The sequence below is a fragment of the Larus michahellis genome, chromosome 4 (assembly GCF_964199755.1).
Source record: "Larus michahellis chromosome 4, bLarMic1.1, whole genome shotgun sequence".
NCBI classification, from domain to species: Eukaryota; Metazoa; Chordata; class Aves; order Charadriiformes; family Laridae; genus Larus; species Larus michahellis.
Genome location: NC_133899.1, coordinates 57,292,200 through 57,304,620, shown reverse-complemented (window position 1 = coordinate 57,304,620; position 12,421 = coordinate 57,292,200). Strand labels below are relative to the sequence as shown.

The 12,421-nt window shown below is 45.6% G+C and overlaps 1 protein-coding gene across 13 annotated transcripts in view; it reads right to left on the bottom strand.

The window, feature by feature from the left end:
* The window catches only part of MEIS2 (Meis homeobox 2), a 177,222-nt gene that overhangs the window by 163,918 nt on the left and 883 nt on the right, over nucleotides 1–12,421 (bottom strand). For 3 of the 13 annotated variants that reach the window (XM_074585024.1, XM_074585016.1, XM_074585025.1), the window contains exons 2-6: nucleotides 10,294–10,526; nucleotides 8,524–8,665; nucleotides 7,889–7,939; nucleotides 7,061–7,111; nucleotides 6,007–6,156 (exon numbers count right to left, since the gene is read on the bottom strand). In XM_074585024.1, coding sequence (XP_074441125.1) covers nucleotides 6,007–6,156; nucleotides 7,061–7,111; nucleotides 7,889–7,939; nucleotides 8,524–8,665; nucleotides 10,294–10,499 — 600 coding nt within the window. In that variant the 5' untranslated portion in view covers nucleotides 10,500–10,526. Of the gene's footprint in view, nucleotides 1–6,006; nucleotides 6,157–7,060; nucleotides 7,112–7,888; nucleotides 7,940–8,523; nucleotides 8,666–10,293; nucleotides 10,527–11,088; nucleotides 11,317–11,567; nucleotides 12,233–12,421 lie in introns of those variants that run through there. The other 10 variants (XM_074585019.1, XM_074585022.1, XM_074585017.1 and 7 more) reach the window with 7 other exon arrangements.

Sequence of the window (12,421 nt, the reverse complement as noted above, 5' to 3'; positions counted from 1 at the left end):
AATCTGGTGGAAACTGTAAGAGTTTTTAACGGCTACCGGATTTCTTGAACAGAGATGTTCTAACAGAGAAATTCGCTATAGGATAACCTTCCATTAAATTGCAATTCTTATTTTGTATGCCCAGAATTTCCACTGGGCAAAGTTTGGCTCATTTTTTGTGAGTGTCTGTAGTCCCGCTAGGGCTGATTCTGATCTTACACTGCTTTTTATGGTGATATTAAAGACTCATTTAACCATAAGGAATTTCCTTCTTATTTATAACTGGGAAGTAAAATCAATCAGGCCAGCTGATACCCATGTGAGTAAGCTGAGCAGGATTTGGCTCACAGACGTTAACTGAAGTTTTAAGTATACAACTGTGACAGGATCAGGCCCTCGCATTTTATCAGATGAAATGGACAAAACCACTGATCTTCCAGGGACAAACAGAACACAACGTACTTTCACAGAGAAACTGCAACAGCTACAGAGCTTGTTTTCTGTGAAGATGGTTGGGCTCAAAGGTCTGGTGGTTGCTCCGGTAAATTAATTTTGCAAACACAAAACTGAACTACTGATACAGATGGCATTCTGTACACACACACACACACCCCAAATACAAGCCAAATCCTGCTCACCTTGTTGCTACAAAGAACACCTGTAAACACAGTGGAACGACTGATGTGATTGATACCACAAAAATCTGTCTCTAGGTACCACCATATATCAAAAGATGATATACTGTGCCAGACATACAAACCTATATGCATACACGCACGTGTGTCTGTGTGTGTACATCTCTGTGCATCTCTGTCTGTCTATGTTTTGCATGTATAAAGTACAGGGCGGTATCTTAGACACTGTTGTTGAATGCAGTAATAATAAACTGACTATGTAAAGAAACTTTCAATAAGTAAACGAGCCATGAAAAACTCTAATTTGACATGATATGTGCATTTTCTAAAAAGACTACTCTTGATATTACTAAGGTTTATTTTCTTACAGATGCATATTTAATATGATAACTCTTTTGCATCAGAATTGCACAACTGAAACAAAACACAAAGCATTGTGATGTATCAGGTATTTGTGTATGTATGTATATATATATATTTATGTGTACAGGTTTTAATTCTTGTCCCTTGATTTTGTGTTTGAGGAAAGTGTCAGGAGGAATTTTTGACACTCCTAGAACGTGGCAACGTTCTGAAAAGCTGCGTGCTTTGTATTTTCCAATTAAGATTGAAATCAGACATGTAATCCACCTGTCAGCAAGGAACTGCGACTTGAAAAATCAGAGGTTTGTTGTTTTTTTTAATCATCCTTCTACGTCATTCTGTGTGGCTACACTTCGTCTAGACTGGTAGACAACTCAAACCAAAGAGGGAACACCGGCATCAAATAGACAGTGAAATACATCATCGGTTCAGTTTGAGAGAACTCAGTGTAAAATTGAAACGCTCAAATTTGAGCTGTAGAATACCTTTGCAGAGTGCCTTGGCCCATCAAAAAGAGGAAATACACAACGTTCTCTACAGTCTCGGAAAGTTCCCGATGCTCCTTGCCCCTTCAGAAAGCACAGGGCCTACCATACCATCCTAAGCCTTAAGCTGCACGCTAAGAAATTTGTTTATTAAAGAGAATGTTTCCCTCATTATTGTTGCAGTTAGCTACTTATTTTCCCTTCTGACACTCTACAAACAGAAAGGGCACCTTTGGGTTCTGATCCCGAGTTTCTGGAATACTCAAAACTCCCACTAAAGTCCACCAAAGTATGTCATACCTGGAGACAGCAGCATTGGGCCCCCAATTACTTCCTAATTGCTCAGTGAAATCTTACCTAAAGGTTTAATTATATATTTGGAACAGATATGTATATTCCCCTGGTTTTATTTTTTTCTCATCTGCAAGATGTCAGGAATTTGCACAGACCATTCTTTGAGGAGAAATATTAGAGAAATATAAAATGTCTGAACGTCCAAAAGTACAAAATAAAAGTATCTCCTCATTTGAGAGCTGAAAGGTTTAATATTGAGACTAATATTTCTCTTCTACAGCTAAGGCATCGGATTTCTAATCTGTCAACAGCCCTTTTATAAAAAAGAGATGTATGTATATTTCTATCCATTTTTAATTATATTTTATGAATGATGATCTGTGTATTATTACCTCTCAGCTGCAAATTGACTAGAACATATAAACAAATATCAAAAAGACTGAGGCCCTGATTCTGCTCCCACGAAAGCCAGCGGAAGGAGAGCCATAAATTTCTACGGGAGAATTACTCGGCTTCAAAGTAGGTTTGTGCTAAAGGAAGAATTGTGTGGCACCAGGTGAAGCCAGGTACAAACTAAATCTAATTAAAGTACAAAATGTTATCATATGCTCAAAAAAGTTAAAAAATCTCTGAATTTTGCAAGCATTAGGTTTTTCAGATTTGAATAGCTTGAAAAAAAAAAAAAAGATTTGTTGGCAATCTGAACAGATATTTTAGGCTGAACACAGAATGCAGGATAGGGCCCAGAATGTTTATATTGAACAATAATAAATTGTCTGTGCTGGGAAACTCAACTTGAACTGCAGCTGGAAAGGTTTCTTTCCTCTTTTCTTTTCTGTTCTCCCCCCGCCTGCCTCCAACTGATCTGGTTCAGCCAGGGCATAGCTGTAATTACCTTCTTCCCATCTACAGCTAATACCTCAGAGCAATAAAAAAATATGAGGGTGTTAAAAATTCAAACACTAATTATGGGCTGTTATATTTACTAAACACAGCAGAGTAATAACAAAAGTTTCAGCTTGTTGTGGCCAGCGCTGCACTATTTGATCTACCAAGTCCCTGGACCCTTTACACTTACTGTATTACATAACAGTTAATAGCGCACTAAAATAAAATTCGATAAACACATTTATTACCAAACACGTATAGCACAACCTCTTACAGCTGTCTCCTTTTCCCAGCACAGGTATATCTCTGAAGAGTTCATTCCTTTGTTGATTTTGGTTTGGGTTTCCAATTAAGTTACATAAATAGTGGAGCAGTAGATTTTGAAAAGGGAAGCATGCGCTGTTTGAGTACCCCGTTTAAAGTCTTATGGTAAATATTGGCTAATCCCACAATTCTTTCTGCTGCTTTCCCTTATGCTTGTTTTCAGGTCTAGCAAAGGAATAAAACTGAGAGCTGCCTTAGTTCCTAGTTCAGCCCTGCCACTGTCACCGCTACCACCCCTCGCGTTCACGTTGAACACACAGAGTGTAACTTTATACCGCTTAATAAGAATAGAGGAGTACGGATTTTTGGGGTGTCAAACAGCTGTCACAAACTGTCACCTCCACAAGGGAAACCTTGGCACACAACAAATTAAACTACACTCCTTTTTGGCTGTCATTATTCACAGCCAATCAGTTGAAATGCTCCTAGTATTTCATGTGCAAATAAAACCATGAGGGGAAGACCCGCGGATCAGAATAGTGGGCCAATACATAAAACAGAGGGAACAACATGCTGTCTCTGTCCTTCTGAAGTGGCTCATCATCACCCCTGCACCAACTTTCACCAAATGAGATCTAGCCCGAGGCTATATATTAAATATGCATATCAAAGCAAATGAAAAAATAAACCTGGAGAGTCAAATTGGACAAATTTGCATGCTTGAACTACTACATTTTCAGGTAGATGCTTGCAAATGATAGCTCATTTTTTGATAGTCTTGCGTGCTTTTATTAGACATTTTTTTAAAGCTTTTCCTTCTTTATGAATAAAAGTGGGTTTCTTCCTGCTGGAACCTTGTACAGTGTAAATATAAATGTGTACACACACGGTAGTTTGACTAAGCCATAAAAGAGTGTTAAAGTTTTGTTGGGAAAACAAGCTAATACACAGGGAAAAAAAAAATCCAATAAGGAGACACATTTCCCAAAACGCATGAATAAAATGTAACTATGTGATACAACTCTTCATTTCCCAGTTGGTGTTCTGGTTGCACAAATTATTGCTTCCTTTCAAAACAAATAGCAGGGGGCTAAAGTAAAAATGTTATAGCTCAAATCTCCAGGAAATAAAAGGCTTTAAATTATAATACCCAATGAAGTGGTAAACCCTAACGGGTGCAAGATAAATGGGTTGTCATATTTATTTGAGTTTGTTTTTTGGGCCACAAAAGCAAGAGGAGATTCTTCTTAGGGAAGATAGTAGTTATCAAATTATCAAAATGCTAACCCCCTCCACCTCTGTCCTATCATTGTGTGTGAATTTAAATATTATAATGGAGCACTGCAAATTGGCTTGAGCATTCGCCATCTGCCAGAACCCTAAACAGGCTAGTTTATCTAATCTCTTCAATATAAACACAAGCATGCTCCATTTCTACACTTCCACTTGAAACACACTCTTGTAAAGAAACTGAACTGGAGAAACATGTACTTTTTTTTTTTTTTTCTGTTGCTCTGAATCATACACAATGACCCCATATCTTTCAGGTTGCCACTCATTTCAATTTCTTTTCTAGTACTCTCCCGGAATACTTATGCACACGAATGTAGGGTTGTAAAATGCCATAAACCAAATATTTTTTAAATAGTGTCATGCCTCATAGAGTTTATTATCTACGTGTGAGATAGCTGATAAGCAGAGAAACTTTCAGGAACGTCTGCATACATTTTTTTTCCTCTCAAAATAATAGATTTAAAATGTAAGACATGGCAAAAACCTTGTCCTGCAATGTTTACCGAATACAAATGAGAAAATGAAAGCTAAGGCTTGGGTCCAAAAATATTTCCCGGGCTCTGGAACTAAGCCGTACCAGAAGGAGGGCATTTAGAAAAATTTATTATTATTTTATCTCCCAATCCAGCGTCAGTCCAGGTCTAATGTAATTATCAAATACACACACAAACAACATGTTTTCAAAGGAAACAAAAGCTCCTCGAAAGCTCATTCTCCCTGGGCTTACAGCTACTCTTCCTAACACACTGGGAAATAAAGGCAGGCGCCTGTGCAGAAAGCATGGTTAACTTCACACCGGGTGTTAAATTAATATTTCAACCGCTAAAATATTAGACTGTATCATTTAGATTATGAGTTCAATTGAATCTAAAACTGTGTAAACCCCTTTTCCCCCCAGGGATGCGTTCCTATAAATAAACTAGAGTTCACACCCACTCTTTTTAACCAGAGCTATTCCTTCCCTTTTCTGCGGTACCAGCTGCAATCTTTCCCTTCACATCCCGAAGTCTCTTCGCGTCTACATCTTTTTGAAGGATCACAAGAGCCGCTCCAAAACCCGGAAAAACAAAGGCACTCTCCTTACCACGCACACCAACGTTCAGTCCTACACACATAACACTAATTCACCAACTCCTAAAGTGTTAAAATCAACCGCTAACCTACGGTTACTCAATCATCGTTCTCTCCAGCTTTCTGTAATACATTGTTAATAATTGCTTCATCAAGGTTACTGTCTTTTATTATGAAGATGCTTCAGGCGTTTGGCAATAAGTCCATATTCTGACAATAAGTTGCTATAAAGCACAAGCATTGGAAACTCTAATGTGCTAACCCTCTTTTTTTTAATGCAATGTAGTATTGCCAATAATTCTCATCACTTGTCATCCCCACGAGAGGGGAGGGGGGAGCAAATCAGCAAACTTTCTCCCTAACTTTCTTGTCTCTGTTTCCTTACATTGCTGCATTGATTACAGAGTTGGCAAAGGAGAAGAGAAAGCACCGATCCCCACATCAAACCGACAGTTTGCTAGCTCTCCAAGCCGCCCAGACCAGGAAACTTTACAAACCATTGCAAACTCGCTGCTCTACAGATGGAAACAGAAGGAACCTTTCGCATTTCTACAACTTTACAAAGCGAGAGGGAAGAAAGCGTAAAGATGGGACCCGAGCTTGCAAGAGGTTAGAGTACTAATGATAATAGTGCTACTAACAGACAACAGCAGCAAACCAATGAAATCGGGGACAGGTCCTCCTAAGCAGGTTAAAATCTTAAAAAGCGCCACAAAGAAATTGGAAGGACTTACATGATCGGCTAAATTTGTGGAAGATCCTGAGAGTTCTTCGTGGTCTGATTTGGAGCTGCCATCCCTTTCATCAATAACGAGGTCTATTGGCATTTTTCCTTTCAAACAACTAATGTACCGATGGCAGAAGTTATCGCACAATTCATGAACCTGAAAACAGTAACAAGAATAATAGCATCAATAATGGCAAAATATCGGATTGCAACTTTTTTTTTTTTTTTATGGTAGCAAGAACAACCCTCTGATCTACTCCACAAGTAACTCTAATTAAGGGGCACAATAGTTGAAGGCAAGGAAACAATAGAGAAATTGTTGCAGCACATATTATTCTCTAGAGACTTGCCGCAGCAACAAGTTAGAGAGAGAGAGAGAGATAGTGGGTTCAGACTGGTGTGCAGAGGAAAATCCGATGTGATGATAACATCAGAACACCGGGAGCTGGACCCAGGCGGTATCTCTGGAGCCATACACAGCCCAGGCAGGTACAACTAGTCACTCGGGACGGGATCGGTTTAAACCGTGGCTAAAAAAAAAGGTCTGTGTGAGCGGCCGCCGTAAAACGGAGCTGCTCGCTGAGGCTGTGGGAAGAGCCGTCCTCGTCCCAGGGCACAGCCCCCTCCCCACGCCGCGCAGGGGCCCCCTGCCTCTTCCAAACATTTAGTGCTTGCTTGGGGTTAATACGCCTGCCAGAGCTGGAGAAAGGCAGGAGTGCTTTCATTTCTCTTTTTTTGTTAAACATATTATTTCCGAGTCAGGGAAAGAACTTCTACTGCGGGAAGGGGTAAGAAGGATGGAAGGGGGTTTAATAATATATACATTTAATGACTCGGTTGAAATTACACTGAAAAAAAAAAATAATGCCGGGCTGGGCTGGGCATGGCTGTCGGGTGTCACATGCTCTGATGGCACAGGTTACAGTATCACACTGCGTTTCCCCTGTCTCCTCTGGCCATGTTTACAAGTCATCCCAAACAGTCAAGGGGAGGGGGAGCGGGGGAAGCAGGGGGGAGAGGGAGGAAACGGCTTGCCCCCCGCCCACCTCCGTGGCTCTTACCTTTTCTAATTCCAAAAGGTGAAACCTTAGTACTTGTATTGCTTGGATCATCTGCAAGAAAGTTTTGAGCAAGGGGTTACGTGGGAGACAGGAGCTCGGGGGCTGCGCAGAGCTGCGAGCCCGAGTGGGCGAGGGGGAGAGGGGGATTGTCAGGGCGCGCAGTCATTATCCAGGATTTCAGCTCATTGGTCACGCTCGAACAATTTTGATCAACTTTAACCTAAGCACTTGATTTTTTTTTATCATATTTATTCCAGGAGCGGCGATTAGTGCTTTATTACCGCGATCTTGGAGAAAACCTCTTCCTCTTTCCCTCGCTCCCTCTCGGCACCCCGGCCCTCATCTCGGAGGGTCCGCAGGGAAGTCACACACACGCTCCCACCCCCCCACCGCCCGCGGGAGAAAGGGGAAAGGGGGGTGGGTGGGGGGGAGGAAAGGATGAATAGTTTGGCATCTTCTTTACAAGCGGATTTAGGCACTTTGAATATTGGAATCGTTCACATTAGCAAAAGAATTACGTTAGAAATCTCCAGCTCTCTCTTCTTAAGCAGTTATTTCCTTCACTTTAGCTTCCCGTGGCTTTCAAACACAGCTTTGCAATGCGCCGGGGCTCGAGAGTTTGCCCTGGCTCACTTTGAAAGTGCAAGCCCTTTGAAGCCTCTTGCCGGTAGCTTTCCAGCCCCCCGGCTCTCCCCCTCCCCTGCCCGCCCTGCCGGGGTGCCCGGGCCGCCCGCCCCGCACGGCGGAGGGCGCTTGCCGGCAAGCGGGCGGTGAAGGTCGGGAAGGGCGGGAGGGGAGCGGGGCTCAGAGGGGTGAGCAGGCCCTTACCAAATTGTCCAACTCTGGATTTGAAGAAAAAAGTGGTTTTTCGGCGCGGACCTGCGAGAAGAAGGAAAAGCCGGCGTGAATTACAGCTTCTCTCCTCAGCCCTGTAACCGAATCACTCAAAGCGGGGGGGTGGGGTGGGGGGAAAACCCTGTGACAAAACCGGCCGGTACAGGTCACATCAAAATGCGTCTGGGCGCCCCGGACTCACCCGTGATGTGAACAGGAGCCTTCTGGCAGCCCGGTGCCGAGCCGGCCGCCCTTGCCACAGCGGGCCCCCCTCTTTTCTGACCCCCTGCCTTTCCCCCCGCTCCCTCTGCTTCCAAAACTCGGCCACGGTTGCCCTCACTTCCCTTTCATTCATGCGGGAGGGCGAGGGCCGTGAGGCTCAGCCCGGCAGCCTGGAGGGGTTCTCCCGGCGGAGGAGGGCGAGGGCCAGCCGGGCCGCCAGCCCCGCGACCCCGCCGCTGCCTCCCGCCCCCCCCCGGCGGCCGGAGAAGGGGCGCGCGGGGGGGTGGGGGGGGGGTTGGAGGTGGGGGGGGGCTGCCCCCTGCCAGCCCCCGGCCGTACGGGCCGAGGAGCTGAGGAGGTGTCGGGATGGCTGGGAAGGGCCGGGGGCGGGGGGAGAGGTGCCGGACCTGTTTGGCGAAGACGGCGATATCCTCGTTGAAGGAGTCGGAGGAGCAGACGTCCCCGCCGGCCACGCCGGGCTCCCGGGGCGTGCAGGTCGCCAGCTCGCACTTCTCAAAGACCAGAGCTAAGAGGGGGAACAACGGGTGCCTACCGGGCAGTGGCACACAAAGACAGGGGAGGGGGTGGGGGAGAGGGGGAAAGAAGAGCTCTAATCAACAAGTATTTTTGTTTTGGTTTGTTTTTTTTTTTTTTAACTGCACGGACACACAGGCACGCACACACGGACACAGCCAAGCTCTGCAGCCTCGCAGTATTGCTTCGGGCAGGGCAGGGGAGAACAACGTTTTGAAATAAAAATGCTGGTTTCGGTGGCGGGTTTTGCGGTTTTGGTTTTGGGCTTGGGTTTTTTTCCCCCTTTTGAAATTGCAATGCCCGAGCCGCATCCCCCGTGCGGTCCCCACAGCTAAGGACAAAAGTGACCTCTCCTCCAAACGCACAAGGCACCAAACACGCTCACGCAGGCAGCAGCTCAGCTGGGAATCTTACACTTTTCGCCACGGCTTAAAATAACGCGAAACCTGGAAGATCCCATCCCTACCCTCCAGCTATGACCTAAAATGAGAAGCACGGCCAGGCAAACTGCAAACTACTTAATACGTAATTTTATTTTTCAAGGGGCCTGCTAACAAAAATGTGGTGAAGTTTCCTGGCTTAGGAAGCACACCCAAGTAAAATACCAGCTGTCCAGATAAGTGAGCTGGGGAGGGGGCGGAGGGAAGGAGCACTTCGCGAAATATTTTCCCATAGTTGGTGTAGTCAGAAAAAAAAAATATTTTATCTGCGTGCTAAGTAGTAAGCATGCATTTGTCTCTTTTCCCCTTTGGTGCCTGATCAAGGCCCCACACTCTGTCATAGATGTTACTCTCTCTCCTTTTAGGATCATTTAGCATTTTTTCTAAAAGGCACTGAAGGGAATCGGTGTCATCCCCCCCAAGCAATGCCCTGGCACAGGCTTGATTTTTGCTGGGTACGTGTTTCTTTTTCCTCATGTTCTTTCTTTCTTAAATAGAAAACTCAGCTCATTTACCCCAATGTATTTGTTTCTTCCGTCTCAGGGAAGAGCTGCTTGCGAGAAGCGAATCCCTTTTATTCTTACTACCTTTCGCGACGTGAATAGCTCTTTATTTACAGTGTTGGAAGAGTGTTATTATGACACGAAGGACAACACCAGACAACACTTCTCCAACTAAAATCCAGAGCGATGAGAGTCACCTCTCCTGTCTGAACTCCTAACTGGGGCCTTTCCGAGAAAGACAAAAAATCCACAGGGGAAAAAAAAAAACGTGGAAAAAAGAGGAAAAAAGGGGGGGGGAGAAAAAAAAGAAAGACAAGGCAACAACACCTCCCCCCAGGCCAGCCTCTCTCCCCGAGAGGTCTGTTTTTCCAGGACCCGTTTCCCGTGGGTGCTGGCACCTCAGCGCGGAGTCAGGCTGGGATCGCACTCGCCCCGAAATTGCCATCAGTGGCAGTGCCACCGCGCGGGTCTCCCTGCGGAGCGGGCGGCTGGGGGGCTCCCCGGCCTCCTGCCGCCCTCCCTCCCGCCGGACCCGCCGGGGCTCCCCCGCTCCGCTCCGCTCCGGGGCTCGGATCGCCGCCGCCCGCCGCCGCGGCCCCGCGGGAGTCCCCGCCGACCGCCCCGCTCCTGCCCTCGCCGTTCCGCGGGCACCGGCGCTGCGGAGCCGGGCCATGGCGCCGGGCGGCCCGGCGGCACCTACCCGTATATCGCATCCTTGTCCCGCTTCAGGGCATCGTTGACAGCGGAGCCCATGCTGGCCGGCATGACATTGGGGTGCGGGGCGTGGGCGCCGTAGTGCTGCCCGGCGTGGAGCGGCGGCCCATGGTTGAGGTGGTGCACCGGGGGGATCGGCCGGGGGGCGTGGGGGTCCCCGTACATGGACGCCGGCACCCCTACTCCGTCCATCCCGCCGTAGTGGGGCAGCTCATCGTACTGTCAAAAAACGGGCCGGAAGAGAAGAAAGAAAGAGAAAGAGGGGAAGAGAGAGAGAGAGAGAGAGCGCGAGAGAGGGGAATAAAAAAACAAACAAACAACAACAACAAAAGTCAGAAGAGAGTAAAGCACCCGGACAGACACAAACAGAGCAAAACAAAACAAGAACAGCCACAACAGAGAGAGAAATGTGCAAAATGAAATCAACTGGGATCGGGAGCGGAGGCTGGAGAGGCTGAGGGAGGGAGTGGGGGTGCGGGGAGAGGTAAGGGGGGAAAGTGTGTGTGCCTGCCTGTGTGTGCGGGGGGAGATGGTCCTCTTCAGCACGGGCAGGAGAAACCCTAACAAGGAAACGGGGATGAAAAGGAAGGAAACGGAGGAGAGAAACTGGAGTTACTCTGCATTAGAAAGGAAGGACAAAAAAAATATATGTGTAAATGAATAAACAAGCAGAATCAAAAGCAACTATAGAAATAAATCAACGCTGGGAAGGAAAGAGGAAAGGTAGGGTGCATCGGGGGAGGGGAGGGGGAGATAAAGGGGGAAATAATCTGAAAGTTACCAGAAACATTATTTAGTAGCAATTCCCCTTGTCCTTGTCAAAGCCAGAGACAAAAAAAAAAAAAAAAAAAAAAAAAAGAAGCAGCTATATGTGTATACATATATATACGTTCGTATATACACAGAGACACATATGTATTTCTTAGTCTTTCCTAGGCAGCGGCAGTAACGGCGGCAGCAGCAGCAGCAGCAGCAGCAGCAAGCTTTCCCCTGTGAAACCCGTGCTACTGAGCAGGCAGAGAGCAGGGAAATCGCGCTGCTGGGGGAAAAGCTAGAGAGGAAAAAAAGCGTGGAACAATTGCAGAGAGAGACACACACAGAGAGACACTCACGCACGCACACAAAAAGCTAGTGAATAATTTTTGCTGCTATTTTTTAATAGTGGCCGCCATCATCATCAGCAACAGAGGAGAGCAAATCGGACAGGCCCCTCTTAAGAGAGGATTTATATATAGGTAAGTGTTGGAGATTTAAACCTACCCTTTGCGCCATCAGTCTGCGCTCCAATAAACTCCTGGATGTGTCGTATATTTAATATCCCAGTCCAGCAAAGAAAGTGATTTAGAGTGAAGAAGATTCCTTTTTTTTTTTTTTTGCAACCCACTTATAGACTTCTCCTATCCTCCAATATGGGTAAATAATAATAATAACAACAACAATAACAACAACAATAATATATAAAAAACAGTCAAGAACCACGATGAGTTTCTGTGTTTTCTTCTTTTTTCTCTCTCTTTCTCTCTTTCCTTTTTCTCTCTCTCTTTTTCCTTTTTTCTTTCTCTACGCAAAAAAAAAAAAAAAAAAATTGTCAAGCCCCCAAACTGAAGGTTACGATCGGCCCGTCAGCAACCCACATGTAACCAAACTGTCGTGTCTCATGGCTTTTTGCCACTCCAGCTGTCAATCAAAGCCAGGGAATGTCAAGGTAGTGAATGAATGATGGTTGATGATGATGAAGAAGAGAGGAGGAATCTTTTTAACCCCGGTTTCTTCTTCCAGTAACTCCGCGCTCGGGTTTTTGCCTTTTAGGATCGCTATAGGGTTGGTCTTGGTCTTTTTTTTTTTTTTTTTTTTTAAAAGTACTGTGAAGGGGGGCTGGGGAGAGATGCGAAGAAAAATTGAATAGTTTGCAAAGCCCGGACTTCCCCCCTCTCTCCTTTTTTTTTTTTTCCTCTTTTTTTTTTCTCTCTCTCTTTTTTTTTTTTTTTTTTTTTTTTTTCCCCCTCCTCTTTCCTCTCCTCTCCTCTCTCCTCCCGGCCGGTATTTTGTCTCCCTCTCCGCCTGGCTCCCTCCGGGATGAGTGAGTGAGTGTCAGCGAGTGCTGGCAGGTTGGC